The sequence below is a fragment of the Staurois parvus genome, unplaced genomic scaffold (assembly GCF_062004578.1).
Source record: "Staurois parvus isolate SC_StPar_1 unplaced genomic scaffold, SC_StPar_1.0 ptg000961l, whole genome shotgun sequence".
Classification (NCBI taxonomy): domain Eukaryota; kingdom Metazoa; phylum Chordata; class Amphibia; order Anura; family Ranidae; genus Staurois; species Staurois parvus.
In genome coordinates, this window is record NW_028318757.1 from 639,995 (window position 1) to 664,550 (window position 24,556).

General features: G+C 44.7%; 1 protein-coding gene across 2 annotated transcripts in view; it reads right to left on the minus strand.

Moving 5' to 3' along the window:
* SLC6A17 (solute carrier family 6 member 17) overlaps positions 1-24,556 on the minus strand; it is a 450,753-nt gene that overhangs the window by 26,022 nt on the left and 400,175 nt on the right. For both annotated transcript variants that reach the window (XM_089657075.1, XM_089657076.1), the window contains exon 11: positions 15,139-15,301. In XM_089657075.1, the coding sequence (XP_089513201.1) occupies positions 15,139-15,301 (163 nt within the window). The remainder of the gene's footprint in view (positions 1-15,138; positions 15,302-24,556) is intronic.

The window sequence follows — 24,556 nt, forward strand, 5'->3', positions numbered from 1 at the left end:
AATTTATGACAAAATTTGATTTTTACATTTTTTTACTGGACATGTTTTATAGCAACATTTTTTTTTTATAGCACAAAAAATAAAAATCGCAAAGGTGATCAAATACCACCGAAAGAAAGCTCAATTCGTGGGAAAAAAAGCACGCAAATTTAATTTGGGTGCAGTGTTGCATGACCGCGCAATTGTCAGTTAAAGTAACGCAGCGCCATAACACAAACAGCTTCTGATCGCCCTATAGCAGAAATACTGCTACACGGTGGCATGGGTGTGCAAAATCACATATATATACATGATTTGTGCTCCTGTGGTTTTCACGCCCCTCCCAGATGGCGTCAGATAGCCCATCAGTACACCAGTCATCACATTTAACCCCTTGACTGCCAGGAACACGCTCATGCACAATAAACCTCCATTGCTAGTATAGTGTCTGAACAGATCAATATCTTTGATTAGATCAGCACTATACCAGTGTTCACATTAGTATAGCATCCCCAAAAATGCAGCGTTAGCGGGATCAGCCCCGGCACCTGCCAGCATCTGCGTTTAGCCCCTACGCTTACCCTCCCCTTCTCCCTCAGCAAGTGCAGTGTCAGTAGGTCACTGTCACTTGATAAATTGCACACAAAACCGCAGTGTTCGCAGAATCAGGCCTGATCTCTGTTAGCACTTGTCGGTAAATTTTAAAGAACTCTCATATGCAGCAGAGTGCCAGTACTAGTGCCGCGCTACCTTTTGGTGAACTGGTGAGCACCAGCGGTCTAGTACATCTTGGTCTTTCACATATCTCTTAGATTGTAAGCTCCCAGGATCAGGGCCCTCCTAACCCTTTTGTATTGAACTATATTGTTGCTGTATTGTCTCCTGTTATACTGTAAAGCACTGAGCAAACTGTTGGCGCCATATAAATCCTGTGTCAGGAATCTGGGTATGACCAGAAGTGTGTGGACACAGGGAAACGCAGGCTTCAGGTATAGTATAATACAACTTATTAAAGCCTAACAATACATAAACACAACACTAAACGTAGTCAGGTAGGCCGGGTCAGTAGCAAACGGGCAAACAAGGTACCAGGAGCAGGCGAGAGAGTGGTCAGGACTAGCCGAGGTCAGTACAGGCAGAGTTCGTGCAGAATCAGGGTAGAAGCAAGCAGGATCAGGATACCGGGGCCAAGCGAAACAGTACAACAAGGCACTGACTGCAGGTCTGGCCATTCCTTAAATACACCTCCTGCAATCAGCCTCAGGTGATGGCTGACAGCAGGAGTGAGCTTCTGGTTGCTGAGAGCACCCACTGGCTAGCCCTGGTACTGCAGCCCACAAGGCAGGTGAGTCCCATCACCATTGGCGAGTCCATTCCTCACAGTACCCCCCCTCAAGGAGCGGCCTCAGGACGCTCCAAATAGTCTTTAGTGGACAAAATGTTCCACCGCCCGGGTCAGGTAATTGGCTGGATATCAGGGGCTGGCACATCAGGCTGGGCAGCGGACGGAGGCACATCAGGCTGGGCAGCGGACAGAGGCACATCAGGCTGGGCAGCGGACAGAGGCACATCAGGCTGGGCAGCGGACAGAGGCACATCAGGCTGGGCAGCGGACGGAGGCACATCAGGCTGGGCAGCGGATGGAGGCACATCAGGCTGGGCAGCGGACGGAGGCACATCAGGCTGGGCAGCGGACGGAGGCACATCAGGCTGGGCAGCGGACGGAGGCACATCAGGCTGGGCAGCGGACGGAGGCACATCAGGCTGGGCAGCGGACAGAGGCACATCAGGCTGGGCAGCGGACAGAGGATCATCAGGCTGGGCAGCGGACAGAGGCACATCAGGCTAGGCAGCGGACAGAGGCACATCAGGCTGGGCAGCGGACAGAGGATCATCAGGCTGGGCAGCGGACAGAGGCACATTAGGCTGGGCAGCGGACAGAGGATCATCAGGCGAGGCAGCGGGCACTGGGCCATCAGGCGAGGCAGCGGGCCATCAGGCAAGGCAGCGGGCACCGGGACATCAGGCAAGGCAGCGGGCCATCAGGCGAGGCAGCGGGCACCGGGCCATCAGGCAAGGCAGCGGGCCATCAGGCGAGGCAGCGGGCACCGAGTCATCTGGCAGAACAGCGGGCACCGAGTCATCTGGCAGAACAGCAGGCACCGAGTCACCAAGCTCGACAGCAGGCACCGGGTCAACTGGCACGACAGCGGGCACCTGGCCAACTGGCATGACAGCGGGCACCGGGTCAACTGGCACGACAGCGGGCACCAGGTCAACTGGCACGACAGCGGGCACCAGGTCAACTGGCACGACAGTGGGCTCCGAGTCATCTGGCAGAACAGTGGGCACGAGTCATCTGGCAGAACAGCGGGCACCGAGTCATCTGGCAGAACAGCGGGCACAGCGTCATCTGGCACGACAGCGGGCACCGAGTCACCAGGCCGGACCACGGGCACCAGGCTGGGTCGGGTCATCAGGCTGGATCGGGCCATCAGGCTGGGTAGCGGGCACCAGGTTACCAAGTCACCAAGCTCGACAGCAGGCATCGGGTCAACTGGCATGACAGCAGGCACCGGGTCAACTGGCACGCCAGCAGGCACCGAGTCACCAAGCACGACAGCGGGCACCGGGTCAACTGGCACGACAGCGGGCTCCGAGTCATCTGGCATGACAGCGGGCACGAGTCATCTGGCACGACAGCGTGCACCAAATCATCTGGCACGACAGCAGGCACCGAGTCACCAAGCTCGACAGCGGGCACCGAGTCACCAGGCTCGACAGCAGGCACTGAGTCTTCTGGCACGACAGCGGGCACCGCGTCTTCTGGCATGACAGCGGGCACTGAGTCATCTGGCACAACAGTGGGCACGAGTCATCTGGCACGACAGCGAGCACCGAGTCACCAGGCCGCACCACGGGCACCGAGGCACCAGGCTGGATCGGTCATCAGGCTGGATCGGGCCATCAGGCTGGGTAGCGGGCACCAGGTTACCAAGCTGGATAGGATCATCAGGCCGGATCGGGTCATCAGGCCGGATCGGGCCATCAGGCTGGGTAGCGGGCACCAGATCATCAAGCTGGATAGGATCATCAGGCTGGGTAGGACATCAGGCCGGATCAGGACATCAGGCTGGGTAGCGTACACTGGGTCAGGCATCAGGCTGAACAACGGAAGGCGGGTTCACAGACGGCAGGCTGACCGGTTTGGATACTGGTAGGATGGTACTGGTTGGAAAGAATTTTTGCCTTTTCCTGGTCTTAGTTATTGGAGCACTGTAAGTAAGCGCAGGTTGTAAACGGATAGAGCAGCTGTAGGCAGAAAAGAGCTGGGGGATGGAACAAAGGAGGGAGCAGTTGCTACAGAGGACTTCTTTACAGGGTTAAAGGCAGGATAGGTGCAGCGAGTGGGAGCAGGGTACTGACATGTGGTAGATAGCAGGGTATACTGGGCTGTCACTGGGGGTGCTGTTGGGAATGCAGGAAGAGAGCTTTGAGCAGAGGAATGATGAGAAGCAGTACTGGTTTGTCGCAAGCTGACTCAGGTTGGGTGTAACAAATCTGACCATGTCTGCAGTACGGGTTGAACAAAGCTCAGCTTACACATCGCCTGTTTGACCAAAGACTGCACTGCGTTTATACAATCCCTTAGCACCTGTTGTGAACATGCAGAATAATGCTCCAAGAAGCAATCCACATCATCCTCCAATAACCATACCAGGGGCTTTACACCACTGCATCCGACACTTTGCATTGCACTTGGTGATTTATATCTTGGATGCAGCTGCTCGACCATGGAAACCCATTCCATGAAGCTCTCTATGCACTGTTGTTGTGCTAATCTGAAGGCCACATGAAGTTTGGAGGTCTTTAGCTTTTGACTCTGCAGACAGTTGGCGTGGTAACTTCTGTGCACTGCACGCTGACCCCGCTCTGTCATTTTACGTGGCCTACCACTTGGTGGCTGAGCTGCTGTTGTCCCCAGTTGCTTCCATTTTGTTATAATACCACTAACAGTTGACCATGGAATAAATATATTATAAATAATATATAATAAATATATTAGCAAGGAAATTTCATGGATGGACTTATTGCACAGGTGGCAACCTATCACGGTACCACACTTGAATTCACTGAGCTCCCGAGAGTGACCCATTCTTTCACATCTGTTTGTAGAAGCAGTCTGCATGCCTAGGTGCTTGATTTTACACACCTGTGACCATGGAGGTGGTTGGAACACCTGAATCCAATGATTTGGAGGGGTGTCCCAATAAGTTTGGCAATATAATGTATATGGACACATCCCTCTTTTTATGGAATCTACACTATTACTTCACTCCATTTGTTTCATATGCCTTATCAGAATCCTTGCATAGATTAAACATCTCCAGCCATCCAGTAGTATATTGGTGTGTGAGGGAGGTAAAAATATACCTCAACTATCCTCCCCTGGACGGCAACCCTGTGGTGGGCGTTAAGAGGGAGGTGAGGGGTTTATATGTGCTACTGTTTTTCCCTCCTCTTGATCAAACAAGACCTTGAGACATTGTGTACTTCACCTTATTTTTTTATATTTAGTCTCCATTGGGACAGTTATAAAACTACATTCACAGTGTAAGAGGGAGGTTATTATGAAGGTGTGTGCAATGCTAGGCAAGGTATCCTCCTCAGGACTACACATCCTTGTCATATATAGAGAATATTTCATCATTGCAAAGTTATATGCTCTGGATGACATTTGTCCATGAATTATTTGTCTATGGAGAAAAGTTAAATCACATATTTTCAATGGGATACAGTACATCAAATCTGACAGCAGTGAACTTTATGAGTCATATTTATTATTAATATACACTGCTCAAAAAAATTAAAGTAACACTTTTTAATCAAAGTATAGCATCAAGTCAGTAAAACTCCTGGGATATTGATCTGGTCAGTTAAGTAGCAGAGGTGGTTGTTAATTAGTTTCAGCTGCTTTGGTGTTCATGAAATTATCAATAGGTGCACTACATGGGCAACGATGAGACGACCCCCAAAACAGGAACGGTTTTACAGGTGGAGACATTTTTTCCCTACTCATCTTTTCTGACTGTTAGCATGAGGGGATACCTGGACCCTAAAGAGGTTGCACAGGCTGTCCAACTCCTCCAGGATGGCATATCAATACATGCCATTGCGGGAAGGTTTGCTGTGTCTCCCAGCACAGTCTCAAGATCATGGAGGAGATTCGAGGGAGACAAGCAGTTACTCTAGGAGAGCTGGACAGTGCCTTAGAAGGTCCTTAACCCATCAGCAGGACTGATATATGCTCCTTTGTGCAAGAAGGAACAAGAAGAGCACTGCCAAAATTACCTCCAGCAGGCCACTGGTGTGAATGTCTCTGACCAAATAATCAGAAACAGACTTCATGAGGGTGGCCTAAGGGCCAGATGCCCTCTAGTGGACCCTATACTCACTGCCAGGCACCATAGTGCTTGACTGGCATTTGCCATTGAACACCAGAATTGGCAGGTCCGCAGATGAAGAAGCCACGGAGAACGTTATGCTGCCTGTAACATCATTCAGCATGACCATTTTGGTGATGGGTCAGTGATGGTCTGGGGAGGCATATCTATGGAGGCATGCACAGACCTCTACAGGCTAGACAATGGCATTCTGACTGCCAGTAGGTATCGGGATGAAATCCTTGGACCCACTGTCAGACACTACCCTTGTGCAGTGGGTCCTGGGTTCCTCCTGGTAAATGAAAATGCCTGGCCTCATATGGCGAGAGTATGCAGGCAGTCTCTGGAGAATGAAGGAACTGACATCACTGAATGGCCCCATGCTCGCCCGATCAAAATCCAATAGAACACCTCTGGGATACCATGTTTTGGTCCATCCGACGCTGCCAGGTTGCACCTCAGACTGTCCAGGAGCTCAGTGATACCCTGGTCCAGATCTGGGAGGAAATAACCCAGGACACCATCCGTCTCATTAGGAGCATGTCCTGACGTTGTCAGGCATGCATACAAGCACCAGATATTAAAAATGGCATACACATATACTCCTGCGCTTGGGGATGGATTCCACAGAGGCTACAACCACATATCGAATGCCTTGGATAGTGCATGCCTTGCTGCTCTCAATGGACCAGGGGAGTCCAAATACAATGCATGAAAAGAAAACAAACAGAGGGCGCACAGGCCTTGTGCATTACCTTTTAAAAAACCATTTATTAATTAAAAAAAAGAGGTAACATACTCACAAATGACAATATTGTCAAAGGTACATCATAAAAAGAACAGCGCTGTACAGTCCGCACTGAGTGATATCCGCAATGGGAGTCCTGGACCTCCAACATGCTAATGCGTTTTGAGGACTTGCCTCTTTGGCTCTGAGGAAGCACGTGGGGGCCATACAAACTACTAAGTACCATTTTGAGTTGTTGCAATGATATTGCAGCAAAATGGACTAGCCTGCTGCATCATTTTTTCACTTTGATTTTAGGGGTGTCTTTGAATTCAGTCCTCTGTAGGTTGATAATTTTCATTTCCATCAAACATGGGGCATCCTTACGTTCCCAACACATTACCCTGTCCATATAAGTACAGATATCCAGCATATTTTTCCCCATTGATTTCTGATGTAATTTCAAAGTGTTCCTTTAATTTTTTTTAAAAGTGTATTAATAAAAAAAAAAAACCTAATCTGGTTGAGCCCATAACTAATCTTTGTTGTTTTTGGATGGTTGATTAGCTTACTGGTAATTAGATCACTGTTGCATGTTAGTTGCTAGCTGTTGATTAGCTTACTGTTAATTAGATCACTGTCAGCGATTAGCTGTTGTACTGTTTACAGTTTGCACTGTTTAGGCTAATGTGATCAAGCTCTTACCTAACCAGTGTGGGATGTATATCCCAATGTGTAATATTTGTTTTTATTGTTCATGTGGGGACTGCCCCTATTTCCGAAGTGTATAAAAACCTGTATTTCTGTTCAATAAAGTAGTTCCAGTTTTGCACCTAAGCTAGTGTCGCCTAGTTTTGGGCGTGATGCCCAGCTATAATACCTGCCATTTTGGGATTAATGTTCAGGTACATTCCTAGAATTTACTTTTATTATGGGGATGGGGTGTATGAGGAATTTGGGTGATAGGATAAGGTGTGTTTGGTGGACACCCCCAGAAGAGATGGCCAAAAATCCCTGTTCATAAAGAAACACTACTAAAACAAAACCCAATGCCTTTAGTTTTTTTCTAAATCAGCCAACAACTAAATTTAAAGGAAACACATCCCAAAATTAATAATACATAATAAAAATAAGACAGTAATGGGAGTTAATTGCTGCTGACACAAATAGTAGTCCTAATGAGGGCTTTTGGTTGGTGAAGACCTGTGAACATGAGGGACACACACGGGAATGTAAGAGACAAAGAAAGAGAAACAATGCCACCGACTAAGTTTATTATCTCTCATAAAAATGAAGATAATATGCACTAACAGTGTGATTAGCCTCAGTGTGTGAGGCTTGAAGAATGGGACAGGGACACCCATAAACATATTGCAATGCCTTTTCTGATGTCATTACGCTATTCTGGAGCCCTGCTTTCGCCCTGATGATCTCCATGCGGTCCACAACAGTCCTTTTGGTTTCTGGCAAGAGGCTATCTGCTTGACAAAGTGCCTGGGCTGGGAAAAGACTGCCATCTAGAAGAATTGCATTACATGCTGATTTTTGGATCACACACCACAGCTGCATATTATCTTTCTTTTTATGAGAGCTAATAAACTACTACCCTTAGTCGGTGCCTCTGTTTGTCTTTCCTTGTTTTTTACATACATGTGAGTCTGCAAGCGGGAGTTACTCCAATCCTACCATCTGATGATGCTGATGGTGTTCATCCTTTATACTCATGGAGGAATATGGACTTATATAGGATTATGTCACATATATAATTTCTCTTATCTCACATTCGTACACATGTTGGTTCAGTTTTGAACCTTTTGGGGTTTTGTACATATTTGTGCAGGGGTTGATGTGTGTTTACATGTTTATATTAATTGCACATGTTTATATTATTTGGGACACAGAGGAGAATGCATGCTACCAATGCAATTCATAGAACCATTCAGTCCACTTTGATTTGGAGACTGAACCGTTAGGGATAAAAACCTCTAAACCTTCTTGGTAAGCATACTGGGCTAACTACCCACCATGACATAAACCATTCAAAGATTACTATTATTATATAGGATTTATATAGCGCCAACAGTTTGCTCAGCGCTTTACAATATAACAGGAGACAATACAGCAACAATACAGTTCAATACAAGAGGGAAAGGAGGGCCCTGCTCCTTGGAGGAATCTAGGAGGGAGGGGCTTGTAGTACAAAAGGTAGTAACTGTGGGGGATGGACTGGTTGGAAGAGTAGAAGATTCCATTATTAGCTGAGGGCAGGATAGGCTTCCCTGAAGAGATAGGTTTTAAGAGATCGCCTAAAAGTGAGCAGAGTAGGCGATAGTCTGATAAATTGGGGTAGAGCGTTCCAGAGGATGGGGGAAGCTCTGGAAAAGTCCTGGAGACGAGCATGGGAGGAGGAGACAAGGGAGCTAGAGAGCAGGAGGTCTTGCGAGGAGCGGAGAGTACGGTTTGGGTGATATTTAGAGACAAGATCGTTGATGTAATTCGGGGCAGAGTTATAAATGGCTTTATTCGTTATTGTTAATGTTTTGAATTTTATCCGTTGGGCAATGGGAAGCCAGTGGAGGGACTGGCAGAGAGGGGTGGCTGATACAGAATGGTTAGTAAGGTGGATAAGTCTGGCAGCAGCATTCATGATAGACTGAAGAGGGGATAGCCTGCGATTAGGTAGGCCAATGAGGAGGGAGTTATAATAGTCAAGGAGAGATATAACAAGGGAGTGAATAAGATCCCCAAGTTCACTGACGTGAGGCCACTAATCATGCTGAGGCTGGATACGAACTGGCTAAGTATTTTAGAGCATGCAGCATTTCGTATTAATTAGTGGTGCTTGCACTTCAATAAGGTCCTGATGCAAAAGACATAAACCAAGCATAGCACAGGAGAACAATTCAAGAGTAAGATTGCTAGTCACAGATACTCCAAAAGTGGCTCAGATGAGGAAGCAGAAGAGTTAGCCCATGTGCTGTCAAACTTAAGCCAGCACTGCAGAATAATTAGGAAACTAGTTACATTTTCCTGATAAGGAAGAAGAGGTCCTTCACCTTAGAACACCAGAAACAACAATTGAGGATTCACAGAGTGGGGTAGGGGGATGCCCAGGGGGCCTATCCTTAAAGCTTTGCCAGTGTTAAATCACCTAAAGGTATTGGCCTATGAATATCCAGTCAGTGTCCTGTATTGTACGATGATATTAATTCTGAGTAAAAAAATTCTACTGCAGCCACGAATGGTCTATTTGTATAAGACTTGTTGTTCATGTATAACACAATAATGAGGGGGTATGGCCCTTTACAGAACATCACCAAAAAGCACTTCACTATGTAGAAATGAGACACTTATCCCACGTTACCTACACTCCAACCTAGAGAAGTACTTGGGCAGTTAGGCTATCGTTAAATTCACTTCAGGGAGCTCTCAGTTAAAAAGGCCATGCTGTGTCCCCAGCAAAAGAGCGATGGAGTGTCAGTCAGCAAAGACAAAAACAGTGTGGCCTGAAGAATAATGTAAGAAACATGCAGCAGAGAGCAGAAAACTGATGCTGGAGACCATTGGCCCCAATGACCAGATATCAAGACAGAAGGGCCTTACAGACAGAGATACTGTATATGCTCTTAAGCAAGATAGTGGTGGAAGACACAAGTAAACAGCACCTGCCCTACTCACCAGTTTGGATCAGGGTCTGGTGACTCTGAGGCCTGCAGTGGTCATTTAAAGAGGTTTGGAGATCTGACCTGTAACCCATGCAGAGCCCCTTGTAATGCATGAACCCTCCAGGAATAATCAAATAAAGTATGGTACAAAAAAATACTAATACACCATCCACATAAGTTAACTTCTACCCCCCTAGATAAATGTGAAAATACACTTATATAGCATACTGTAGATAGCTCATACAATTTTCTTAAGGAATTCATAAAATGTTCAATAAAAATCCCATAGGAGGGGTGTTGCACTTCAATAGGCAGCTCCATCTGAGACCGGAACAAATCTCTTAAATTACAAAAAGGAATGCAAGAGGGTGCCAGCTCAGTGCAGAATCAAGGGGTTTATTATGATTAAAACACCAAATGTAAACTCATAGAAATATAAAGTCAAAGACCTTATCTGCAGCCATGCCACAATGGATGGAAGCTGTCCACCAGGAGAGCCGCTTGTATCAGCAAACAGCATGTTGTCAGTAAGCAAATAAAGCCAAATGTTCCAGGAAGTGAGGAGAGCCACTGTGGATTGCAAAAGAAGATGTGATGTCAGGCCTGGGGTGGGCTGGTTGCTATGTTAACGCGTTTTGTTGTTCTTATTGGCTCCTTTCTCAAACAATGGTTTTAAGGTGGGGGTCCTCTAATAGAATTGCCCAATATCTTTTGAAAATGCACTCCATCCTCTTATACTTACAATGGTACTGTGTAATGAAACGAACAGCTGAAGCTATGTCGTTTGTGGGCTTATGGGAAGAATTATGCTCTTGTAGATAGAGGGAAAAGACTTCATCAACCTTACTTCAAGGATACACTTTGTCAGTGGATTTCTTTTTTAGTAGAATGCTGTGTTACTGATAGTCCTCAAGCCTGGATTAAGACATTAAGACATGTCAATCTACGAAACTGAATATGGTAAGACAAAGTGAGCGCTCTTAATATAGCAGATATGGCACTAAAGGTAACCAAAATAAAACCTTGCTAAAACTGTATAAATAAGAAGTGCAGCGCTAATCAAATAATCCATAAGAAGTAGGATATAAAAGTACATAAAAGTTCATATAAAAAGGCTCATATAAAAAGTGTCTATATACAAGTGTAGATAAACGATCCCCTCCGCAGCAGAATATAAAAGGCTTGTGCTCGGAAACAATGGTAAAATTGCGCACTCACCAGAAGCGCATAGGTAATGCGCATGTAAATATATTCACCATGGACCACTTAGGCAGGCGGGGTATGTCAGGCGTCTGGTGAGCTTCCTTTTAAGGATTGGTCAGCACAGCAGTATGTCTTGAGGTTAATGTAGAAATCTGCTGCTCCAGAGGTCCCCTTTAGGATGGATGGGTGCTCAGCCTGGATACAGGGCTCCCTTCCTCTGGGTACTGGTGGGTCGTCTGTAGGCTTAATGGCTCCAGGAAAGAGCCACAAAAGAAGTGCCCATAGTGTAGTATTTATGAAAAAACTTTATTCTAGAATAAATATTTATAAAATGGTAATATTGCAGAGTTATGCAGCATTGACCCGATTAAAGATGGCCGCCGGGCCTGCACATGGCGGCAGTGGTTCCTTCTTAGCCCTTTCATGCCACGCACGTCATCAGAGGGGAGACCAACACTACCGTGACGGATGTCAATTGTTTATATAGATAAAATGGCGCATGCGCTTTACGTTGACGTCATTTTGTCGAAGGGTGCGATGTGCGCATGCGCCTAGCGAAAGCGGCATTTTGCCATGGATCTGAGTTGGACAGGCAGCTGTGATGCTGCGGGGAACCATAATACATATGTAATATAAGGGGAGATCGCGATCGGTACAAAAACTGACTAAAGTATATTGTACAGAGGACATTGCTGTGGCCAAAAAGATGTTAGAAACAAATGGCAAAAATCATATGTCCATTAGCAGTACCGCGCCAAATGAGTAATATGATCATGGGGATTAGTGAATACATATATGCATATACAACATCTTTCATTGAAGATATAGTTGGTATATCATAAAAATATCAATGGATATAAAAATTATTTTTCTAATATATAAAACGAGGAAATACATTTATATTAAGAACACTAAAAGAAATTAGTGAACCTAAAAAATTATTATAAGTGTGCGGTATATAAAAAATCTAATAGTATATAGGTAAAAGATATTGTAAAAGGTCACCTAGGTAAATAAATAGAATGTAAATGTATATAAAAATTGAGTAATAATCCACGGCAAATAGTGCACTGTAATATAATAAAAATATTTTGTAAAAAACTATAATATAAAAAAAAATAAAATATATAGAATAGAATGCATATTAATCAGAAAAAAAACATAAAATGTCATAAAAAGGTTATTGAAAGGTTAAAAGGACAAAGAAATTATGTCTAAAAATAAATTATATGAAAATTAATAAATAAATTGGTAGAGACTAGGATGGGTATGAATCAAAACATATGGGGTAAAATTAAAAAATGACGGTAAAAATTGGTAATACATGGTTTGCAGAATGTACAAAAAGGAATAATCAGCTGTTATCAATGAAGCAGTTCACATCTACTTCTATATTATGACCCAAGGGGTACAGGGTACCTAGTTCAAAAACCCACTTGGTCTCTAATTGTGAGACAGCACGTTTCTTGTGTATGCCTCTCCAGGGAGGAGTGATAACGTCAATCCACACAAATTTGAGTGAGGTGGGGTCTCTGTTGTGGCATAATCGATAGTGCTTGGATAGTGAATGCTCCTTAAAACCTTTTTTAATATTGTAATTGTGTTCTCGTAGGTGGTCCCTCAGTCTTAGGAGCATTAACAAAGATAATGACACCATTATTTTAAACAAGAAAGAGAAGGCAGTATATCAAGTTTTTTCTGCAGCCACTAGTATTACAAACACCTAGGCGCATGCGCACATCGCACCCATCGACAAAATGGCGGCAACGTAAAGCGCATGCGCCATTTTATCTATATAAACAATTGACGTCCATCACGGTAGTGTTGGTCTCCCCTCTGATGACATGCGTGGCACGAAAGGCCTAAGGTGGCCATCTTTAATCGGGTCAGTGCTGCATAACTCTGCAATATTACCGTTTTATAAATAGTTATCCTGGAATAAAGATTTTTCATAAATACTACACTATGGGCACTTCTTTTGTGGCGCTTTCCTGGAGCCATTAAGCCTACAGACGACCCACCAGTACCCAGAGGAAGGGATCCCTGTATCCAGGCTGAGCACCCATCCATCCTAAAGGGGACCTCTGGAGCAGCAGATTTCTACATTAACCCCAAGACATACTGCTGTGCTGACCAATCCTTAGAAGTAAGCTCACCAGACGCCTGACATACCCTGCCTGCCATGGTGGATATATTTATGTGCGCATTACCTATGCGCTTCTGGTGAGTGCGCAATTTTACCACTGTTTCCGAGCACAAGTCTTTTATATAAAAGAGGCTGCGGAGGGAATCATTTATCTACACTTTTATATACACACTTTTTTTATGAGCCTTTTTATATGAACTTTTATGTACTTTTATATCCTACTTCTTATGGATTATATGATTAACGCTGCACTTCTTATTTATACAATCTACAAAACTGACTTTTCTGTATATTAATCAAGCAAGGATGATAGCAACTAGTGAAATGGAGGAAGGAGTTTCCGGCTGTAGGTTTGGTGTAGTTTACTGCATGGATTTTTCCTTCTTCATGACAAACCAGACGGTCTAGAAAGGCAAGAGATTGGTTATCATACACTGTACTGAATGAAAGACCAAATGGATTGGAATTACAGCACCATCCTTATCTGCAGATTTACTGATAATGATGTGACCTACCATATATACCCTTTTTATTATGTATTTTGTTTTATATTTTTCCATTCATTTATACTACTATAAGCTGCTAGGTAGTCTTGCTCTAACATGTACTGTATATCAATAGTGCACAGTTTTAGGTTCACTAATGCAGTTTTTATAGGTTTTTTTTAATACATGCGTTTTTTTATGCATGTGCTTTTATGTACGAAATTTCTTTATATGTGCATATATTCTATTTATTCATATTACTATTAGTTGCGAGGCAGTCTTGCCCACATATACACATAGCAACAGAGCATCCTTTTAGGTTTATGCATGCAGTTTTTATACAAGCGTTTTCATGTGTGCATTTCTCATGAATTATTTTTTTTTATATATACATGCGTATTTTCTATGTATCTGTTATATATTCTTCATATTAGTCCTGTTATAGAACCCTTTTTCTGTTTTTGTTGTTGTTATTTGGCTGTGAGTAGCGTCAGTCCAATGGGCTCAGTAGCTCTACAGCTTTACAGCTCCACAGTGGCATTATGTGCAGGAGATGTGGTTTTCTGTTTGTTTTTTCCTTTTCTCTCTCTCCGCCTTTGCAGTGCCTTTTTATTGCTGAGTGTTTTGTGATTGGTTGAGCCCGGCATACCCACCCCCACTTCTCCTGTTAAATAGCGCTTGCCTGTCTATCATTTTCAATGGCTTGTGAAAGAAATCAATAGAAGCTCCAAAACGGTTTACCATAGCAACCAGCTATTATTATTATTATACAGTATTTATAAAGCGCCAATAGTTCGCTCAGTGCTGTACATTACAATGGGGGACAGAACAATAACAATACAATATAATGCAAAACATGAGGGGATCGAGGGCTATGACATCACATCTTGCTTTGCAATCCACAGTGGCTCTCCTCACTTCCTGGAACATTGGGCCTTGTTTGCTCACTGACAACATGCTGTTTGCTGCCACAAGAGGCTCTCCCAATGGATGGTTTCTATCCAATGTGGCATAGTTGCAGAAAAGCTCTGTGATTTTATATTTCTGTGAGTTTGCATTTGGCTTTTTAATAGTTATAAACCCATTAATGCTGCACTGAGCTGGCACTGGCATGAGGGGTTTGAATCCCTGCTAGTCATGTCTGTTGGGTTTGAAAGTGAGGGAAAATCCAACATTAGGAGTTGTCATCGGAACAGGAATTAATGGGAAATCCAACTGGTATACTCCTTCCTGTGACAGGTTTTACGTCGTGCCACAGCATGAAATAAACCTTTGCCCTTTGCCAGACCTAAAGCATTTTTACCTACGTTCTATCTGCTAAATTAAATGCTGCATATCTAACATGAATGACCGAATTTTAGCGACACTAGCCAGCAATGTTCTTATTCCTTCATTTCTACGTCTTGTAGGTTTGGTTTTTCCCAGAGGTTGTCTGTATTTTTCCTCAGATATCTGAGGAAAAGAGTATCATTGAAAATACATTACTCACCAGTTCTTTGATCCATGCACTGTATCCTGGAGGACTGATTGCTAGTTGTATTACACTAGCTGATAAGAGAATTGCCATAAAGATTGGTGAAATATACTTCCATGTGTAAAAATAATACTTGTATGGGCGAAATCCAAGCATTTCGGTGAGCTCCTGCATAAACCTGAAAATGCAGAGAACACTTGTATAAATTTGAGTTTGCTTTACACTGATGCCCAGAACATTTAAGTGTCAGGGCAAAGAAAACAATTAGTAGATTCTAGCTCTGCATGCACATTTAGCCACATTTTCCCCTATCCCTTAAAATTCTACACTTACAGAAAATTAACTGTTGATCTGCTAGAAATCTAGTCTGCACCTAACTTTGTTTATGCTGATAACAAAGTGCCTTTGCTGCTCTGAACTTCTAAGCAGCATTGTCTGCCCTGCCTGCTGGACTACAGAGATACACTTCTTCCTACTCCTCTGCCCCTCTCCACAGGCATACATTGATCTTTTCCTGACAGACTCGATGGCAGCATACGTATGGGTTAGTCCTGCCCTCTATTCTCCTATAGGATCCCATAAATCTTTGCTCCTTTGCCAGAGACCGTGTTCCTTTTTTGTCCTCCTCCTATGGACCTAGTGCAAGTCTTACCTGGTTCCCGCATACAAGATGGTCCATGGACAAGGCATGGTGAGCCTCTCCGGGAGATGCGAGGTGACGCGCCGCTTGTCAGTTCCATGAGCCCCAGCTAAAGGCGGGGTATTGGACATGGCGCATAGATGTGGTGCCGGGAGTGGTGTAGCAGACACCCCCTCATCAAATTCCAGTGTTCCCCAGCTAACAGCGCAGTGGAAATGGGCGAGCAGGAGTCGGTGCCTGGAAGATCTCAGGTCTGCCAATGGCGGGCGAGCTGCACTTGGGCCGGATAGTCTGTTAACAGCGGGTGGCCATATAGCGCCCCGATTGGACAAGGCAGTCTCTAAGTCAGGCAGTTGTGGCTGTGCAGGGTTGGTATGCAGTGCCTGTGTTTGGGTCTCATTTTTTGCTCCTGATTTGCCTCTTTTCTTTCCCTTGTGCTAGTGGGTGCCTGGAGCACAATGCTTCTGGGTCTGGAGCGGTCTCCGGCGTACTGCACATGTGCAAGTTGGCCTCAGAATGAGGCTTGGCTTCGAGCATGCGCAGTATTGCAAGATGGCAGCACTCACGCATGTGCATGGGCAGAATGGTGGCGGTGATGTTACAGCTTTGGCGACAAATTCAAACAGCTGTCAGGGCTGTTTTCTTTGGGAAATCCTGCGGACTGAATGTGGCAGTTTCCCAAGTGCTGTGGTCCACTGTGAAGGTCAGTACCTATCCCTCCTGCCCCCCTTGTAGTCTGCTGGATTTTGCATATTTTTTTTTTTTTACAGCTTAGCTGCCTTTGCAGCTGACCTGTAATGGATGTGTCACTGCCTCCTTGTGGCCAACCCCTGCAGTAGGTACGGACGGACAGCTTTAGCCCCTTGATCCCCCACTGGTGCTTTTCTGTGGCTTTTAACTATCCCTTGTTCTGTGTCTTTTTTTCTCTCTTTCTACTCCCTTCTAGGTCTGATCGCCACTATACAGCGCACAATGACGGAAGTGCGTCCAGGTCTCGGCGCCAGCATTTGTCCTCTAAATCTGGACGCTACAGGCCTCCTTCCAGCTCCAGGCATCATTGGAGAAGCTCTCGCTCCTCCTCCAGGCATCACATTAAGGGGCACTTCAACCACTCCAATAGGAAGACTTGCTGGGGGTGTGATTCTCAGATTCCTGACGACAGGTCATTATGTGACTCCTGTTTTGCATGGGCAACCGGCGAGAAAGAAAGCACCAACCAACAGGCAGAGGCTTTGGTCAGATGGGTTGTTCAAGAGTCCCTGAAAGAAACTGGGAATAGTCGGGGTCTGATCCCCTCCCAAAAATCCCCAAGACGGATTGGAGCCTTCACAACCTAGCTACCTGTCAGTTGGAGCCTCAGATTGTGTGTGGGCTTCGATTTCGCCTTGGTCGTGCACCTAGTCAAAGAGGCCCTGAAGTGGAACAAAGCCGTGGAGTCTCCCCCTAAACACAGGAAATTCTTTAAACATCTAAGGAAGGATTGTCCAAACTTTCCGTTCCTGGAAGAAATCAGGGAAATTTTCACAGGGGAGTGGAGCAATGTCGATAAGAGGGCCTCTTTGCTGAATAAACCAGCCAAGCTTTATTCGTTCAAGTCAGAGGACGTCAAACATCTAGAATCTGCCTCTCTGGTGGATGCAGCCTTGATGAGACTAGCCAAGCACGTTACCCTCCCTCTCAAGGATTTGGTGTCCTTCAAGGACAACCTGGAAAGGAGCACTGATTCCGATTTCAAGGGAATCTACACTACGGCTGGGATGGCTTGCAAGCCAACGTTTGCCTTAGTGGCCTTGTCTGAAGCTATGGAAGTGTGGTCAGATAATGTGGATGCAGCCCTCAGAGGAGTTCTGGAAGAGATGGCCAGGAATTCAGGTATTAGGGAGCTGAGGTTGGCATCTGCATTTATGGGGGAGGCCTCAATCTACCTTACCTGTCTGCTGGCTCGGGTTATGCTGTCCTCGGTGACAGCCAAGCGTGCGTTGTGGCCTTGGCCCTGGTTGGCTGATCAAGTCTCTACGTAGACATGGTGCAAGATCCCCTCTGAGGGTTCCTCCCTGTTTGGGAACAAACTGAACAGCGCTATAGCCTTGGATACAGGCAGGAGGTCCAGTTTCCTGCACCCAGGATCCACGTCTGCTAGGCCAGAAGGGGGTTCAGCCCAAAAGTGAAGGCTCAGAACGAGCTAGGGACGAACACCTGTACAAGCCAGGCCGTGAATTCAAGAGAAGCTGGAGGATAAGTTGATCATCTTTTCAGAAATCCTCCAAGGGCTCAACCTCTGGAGGTCTTGAGGCCACAAAGTCCTTTTGAGATCGAGCCCGCTCAAACAGGCCAGGTGGGGGCACGCCTTCACCATTTTCGGCATGTCTGGGCGGCTTCAATCCGGGATGCCTGGGCTGTCAACACGATATCTTTAGGGCATGCTTGGGCCGGCAACAGCCCTCCTCATCTCAGGTTCACCCCTACGGCCCTTACACATGCCGAAGAAAGGAGGGAAATCCTGCTTTCCTACATGGACTGTCTGCTGGCGCAGGGTGCTGTCGTGTCGGTTCCGGAGGGTGAAGAATAACAGGGCATGTACTCGCCCCTCTTTTTGGTCCAGAAGTGAAAATGGGGCCTGGAGGCCGGTTATAGACCTCACCCATCTAAATTCCTTAATCAGGAAGTCAAAATTCAAGATGGAGACACAATTCAACAAGCAATTCACCCAGGTGACTGGCTCCTCTCTATAGATCTGAAGGATGCCTACTTTCATGTGCCCACTGCAAGAGATTTTTATAGATTCCTCCGGTTCGCTGTGGACCATTGGCATCTCCAGTTCGTGCGTCTCCCCTTTGGGCTTTCGATGTCGCCTTGGGTATTTTCCAAAGTCTTGTTGGCAGTCATGGCCCTGATCAGAACCAGAGGCATTCGCCTGCACCACTACCTAGACGACCTCTCCTACTGTCCCAGGACAGAGTACAGCTACTACAGCACAGGGCCCACATCATCTTGACCCTTCTAGAGTTCGGGTGGTTGCTGAATCTGGAGAAGAGCCAGTTGGAGCCCACACACTCTCTAATATTCCTTGGGGTTAATTTCAACACGATTGGCGCACCGTCTCCCTGCCCGTGGAGAAGATTCTGGTGATCCAGAGCAGAATACTACCTGCCCTGTCTTCCTCACATCTTTGGGCCCTCCAATGCCTGAAGATCATTGGCACCATGGTGTCCATAGCACCGATGGTGAAGTGGGCACAGTGAAGATTCCAGGCAGCATGGGCCAGGTCATTTACATATTTCTCTCCATGAAGGAGAGCCTTCCTTGGTGGCTGCAGTGGAAGAACCTGCTCAATTGCCATTTGATTGCTCACATTTCCTGGGTCACAATCACTACGGATGCCAGCAACTCCAGATGGGGTGCTCTCTGCCAGTCAGAGATAGCTCAGGGTAGATGGGGTTTCCCTCCTACAGGTTGTGGTCAAATGTCCTGGAATTATGAGCAACGCTCTGTGCCCTGCAGGCCTTCCAGCACTAACACAGATGAAATCAGTCCTGCTGAGGTCTGACAATACAACGGCAGTGCACTACATAAGGAGACAAGGAGGGACCCACAGAAACCTGTCCAACATATCAGCAGTATACATCCCCGGAGTCCAGAACTCATAAGCAGACTTCCTTTCCAGGGTTCAATAGGACAACAACGAGTGGTCTCTTAACACAGAAGTTTTAGAGTGGATACTGACCCTTGGGATCAAGCCCGGAAGTCGACCTGTTTGGCTCCCCATGCAACAGCAAATTGGGGATGTTCTACACCAGGAATCGCTGTCCCCACGCCTTCGGGGTAGATGCTCTGACGGATCAGTGGGGGTTTCGCATGGCCTATGCATTTCCCCCGGTCCCAGTCATCTTCAGAGGCTCAGATCAGAAGTGGTGAAAGTAGTAGCTGTAATTCCATACTGGCAGAACAGTCCATGGTTTCTCTTACTGGTGCAGTTCAGCTTTCGGGATCCAGTTCTTCTCCCTCTCAGGCCAGACCTGCTGTTGCAGAGGGCCATTCTTCACCCTTGCCCAGGCTGGCTTCATCTAATGGTCTGGTTCTTGAGAGGGGGAGGTTGGAAGCCTTAGGCTGTCCAGCTGAAGTCATCCCTACCCTGACGAATGCCAGCAGGCCAAGTACCAACAGGATCTATGGAAGAGTCTGGTCTAAGTTCATAGACTATATCTCAACTGTGGATGGATCCTTTAATAACCCAAGGGTTCATGATGTCCTGGGATTCCTGCAGTCAGGCCTGGACCTGCTCCTGTTAGCCATCTCGGGATTCACTGGAGTATCATGGGCCGACCACTCTCTGGTTCGGCAATTCTTCCAAGGGGCAGTAAGGAAACCAAGGTTCACAAAATGGGACCTGCCACTTGTCCTTGACTTTTTCTCTGGAGGCGTGCCAGAGTTAGCTGGACCTCCCATAGTGAGAGCTCTCCATCAAGGCAGCCTTTTTGGGGGCAGTTACATCGGCAAAAAGTGTCTCTGAAACCAGGAATCTTGGCTTTAAAGAGCCATTTTTGACATTCTTCCCAGATAGTCCTCATCCCTATGCTAAGTTATAATCCTAAAGTGACCTTGGTCTTCCACGAGAACCAAGAGATTGTCCTGCCAACATTTAGAGCCTCGGGAGTCGATGACACTCACCCCCTGGATGTAGGTGAGACCTTAAGGCTATACCTGCGGGGCACAGCATTCTTCCGCAGGTCGGACCGTCTATTTATCTTTTTCCATGGGAATAGTAAAGGAGACCAAGCATCTCCCAGGTCAATCGCGGCCTTGATCGTCCAGGCCACCCAATTGCCCTACAGAGCTAAGGGCTTGGCGCCTCCGGAGGTGGTGACCGCACACTTAGCTAGAAGTGTGGCTACGTCCTGGGTGGCTTCCCCGCATGTCGCCCCTGAGGTCCTCAATCAACACTTTTATAGCTCATTACTGTGTAGAGCCTGCCTCCTTATCCTCTGTTAATTTTGGTTTGAAAGTCATGTTGGTTGAACGGGCAAATTAAAGTCTTTGTTTGAGTAACTGCCCACCTGTGTGTGTGTGTGTGTGTGTATGGCTAGTTATTTCCCATATGTATGCTGCCATGGAGTGTCAGGAAAATGTAAAATTCTACTTACCGTGATTTTCCTTTGCTGATGGACTCCATGGCAGAGTACCTTCCCAATCCCATGAGTAGGCTAGTTATGGAACACGGGCTCTGGCGAGGAGTAAAGATTTATGGGAGTGGGGTCCTATAGGAGAAGAAAGGGCGGGACTTACCCATACATAGTCCATCAGGAAAGGAAAATTACGGATAGTAAATTTTACATTTTTCCCAGCAAGACAATGCTGCTGTCTTGACACCTAACAGCTTGCCACACACTGTGTTTAAACTAAGCTCCCAGAAGTGCCCTCACAAGAATTTACAAAAACCTGGTGAGGATATCACAGGCAGTAATAACAGCTGTTTCTTGCTACAATAACAAAGTAAAAAAAAAATAATGCTGAGACATGATCTGGAGGGGCAGGTTTGAGAGTAAATGTGGGTCTTTAAAACAAAGCATAGACTGTAGAAAGCTTTTCTAAATAGAAAATGTTGTATGTACCACCTTATCACAAAAATATTCATATTGTAGAGCAGGGATCACTGTGCTAATGAAAGCAAATAATTCTGTTACAAAAGGCAAGTAAAGCTGAGTACACACTATAAGAAATTCAGATGAATGATCATCCCCGATGTTTCACAGTAAGTTGAACCTGAGGATGGTATGAATTGTAAGAAAATTCTTGAATGACAAAGGATTTTTTTTTTGTTTGACGTAAAAGCGTTGTAGGAGTAGATTATTGTTCTTTATTGTTTCTGATAGTGTGCACTCTTTCGGATTTGATTTTTCTCGTACAAAAACAGTACACATTAAATGAAAATCGTTAGTTCTGTTCGCGTACCAGAAAAATGTTGTTCCTTCAGAAAGTTTCATTTGGAAAGCCTGAATTGGACGTCGAACGTTGTGTACACATTAGATGAAAATTGAACAATCGTTTCTTGTACAGAATTTTCCTTCCGATTTTGTCAAAGTGTATACCCTACTTAATGAAGTGAAACACTAACCAAATGCTACTGTACATGATCAGAGTTTTTATTTTCTCTCTCACATTATATGCAAATAATTTATTTTACATAATCCTCTGCCAGGTTATTCTTGGTAGATTTATTCTCAATTTTTTTCCTGGTGATTACTATCATCAGGACAGAAAATAACAGGAAATTAACATTTTATGTTTGTCACTGAAACAGTAGCAGAGGGGACATCTACCAATGGGGACAACTGTCAAAAGTGTGATTTTTCTTTGCATGCACAGACTTCCTCTTATTTTTTGTAGTGTCACAGTTGGTGGCAATCTTCCCAGTGGAGATAGAAACAGCACTGGAAACGTAACAAAATTGTAAACTTTCCTACTCTATATAAAACTAAAATACATTTCACATAACTATTCATGTTACAAAAATATGATTTATTTTAATACAAAATTAACAATTCCTGAATTAACATTTGTCTTTGCAAAAATGTTGCACAAAATAGTGGCTACACACAGTTAAGGTAAGGAAAATTGGATTTCTGTACTCACCATAAAATCCTATTCTCTGAGTTCATTGAAAAACACAATGATGTTTAAATAGATCATAGGACCTGTGGATTTATAGTGCCACCAACAGAAGGTACAAATTTAAAAGCAAAAAAAGCTCTGCTAGAAGAAGAATCAGTGCAAGGAAAAAAATTGAAACTAAGCAACGGGCCCAAGATTATTATTATTATTATACAGGATTTATATAGCGCCAACAGTTTGCTCAGCGCTTTACAATATAATGAGAGACAATACAGCAACAATACAGTTCAATACAAGAGGGATAGGAGGGCCCTGCTCCTTGGAGCTTAGAATCTAGGAGATAGAGGGACAAGAGCTGTGTCCTTCAATTAACTCACAGAAAATGATTTTACTTTGGGTATAAAAGTCATATTTTCTCTATTGATCTTTGAAGGAAATGGTGATGATCAAACAGATCACAGCACCTATTCAATGTCTAATAAACAACAAAATGAGGGGCAAACATACACACCCAAAGCAACAAAAAACTAGACAAAAGCCTCATCCTGCAACCCTAGTGAATCACAGTGCAAAAGCTTGTGGCCAAAATTAGCATTCACTGATGCAGTCAACCTTGTAAAACTTAATAGGGTATGTACAGAAAACCCGGTCATCATTTGATGTTGAAAGCCCATGAACCACTAACTGCTCTGGTGGAATGTACAGCAACATAGTGAAAGGAGATGGTGCAAATGCTTTGTAGGGATAATTTTTCATAACACGCAAGAAATTGGTCTTTCCAGGGAAATTGGTGGCATTCAGGTGTATCCTTATGGCCTTAACCCAATATACCAAGTGAAAAGCTATCTCTTTAAGATGAACCAAAGCCTAAGGCAACACAATCTCCTTGTTAAGGTAAACAAAGGAAAAGGGCCACCTTTTGGGTCAAAGAGAGTATTTCTTTAATGTTTTTGAATGGAGGCTTCTGCAAAACTGCTAGAACCAGGCTGGGGTCCGAGCAAGAGACTAACAGGTGAACAATATTAGTCATCTCTTTTACAGAGGTACACACCAAGAATCAATAGCCAATGGTGTAGGAAAAAGAACAGCAATGTCAAGATACATTCACATTCTCTGCTGAAGAAAGAGGACTGATCAAAGAGGCACGAGGATGAACCCCCTGTGACTTACACCACCCAGAAAATAGGAATTTTGACTTCCCTGTAAATTCCTTATCTTGGAATACAGTAAAGGACACATGACTTGTATCCATAGACCATAAGTCATATGCAAGCTACCTTCAGTTGTTTGGACACTGGCAGACAATTTTGCTATGGCAAGACTCCAGGTTTTTAGCAAGCAATAAAAAGAGATCAAAACATCGCTTTTGGGTAATACACCTTCCACCATTCTTTTCATAAGATCTGCAGGTCAGCACACTCCCATTCAAAGCAGTTCTTGGTTGTCTGATTACAAGCAAAGTTATTTACATTATGAAAAAAGCAGTGGAAGGTGTATGACACAAAAGCAATTTTTACCATTTATAATTTTATAGTCCAATAAATATGGCCTTTATTGTTGATTATACATGGTGGTGGAATACACAGAAGCATGTTTACACGAATGGAAGAATAACATTTAATCTTTGTGCACTGGATTAATTCAACTATTTGGATTAAGGTGGACTTTACTCTTGGAATGTATATGGACTTTATACGTATATAACCTGTGTGATATGTGAATATTGGTTATTTAGCGCAGGTTATTTTTTCTTTTTGTACTTTTTAATTAATATCACAATTGTATAACAGCTGTTATAAGTTTGACCTAACGCGGATTTTAATTTCGATATTTGACTGTTAAGCTTATTGGTATAGATTTTCATCAACAACTTTAATTTGCAGTTATATTAGTCTGTAATTGCTACACTGCTTAAATCTTTTTGTGGTTTAGATATCTTCAGATACAGTATATGCAACTGTTGAAGTCTGTGTTAAGGGACAGACCACGTTGAAGTGTATTAAGAAAACCTTTTAAGTGGGGTAGAAGTTGTGTAGCAAATGCTTTGTTATACAAGGCTGTAAAGCCATCTGGGCCTGGTGCTTTGGAAGCTTTAGCTTGGTTTATTCTCTTTAGGACCACCCGCCAGCATTGTACTGTGGTCGGACAGTTCCTACAGGCACAGCAATGTACTGGCCTCCTCCA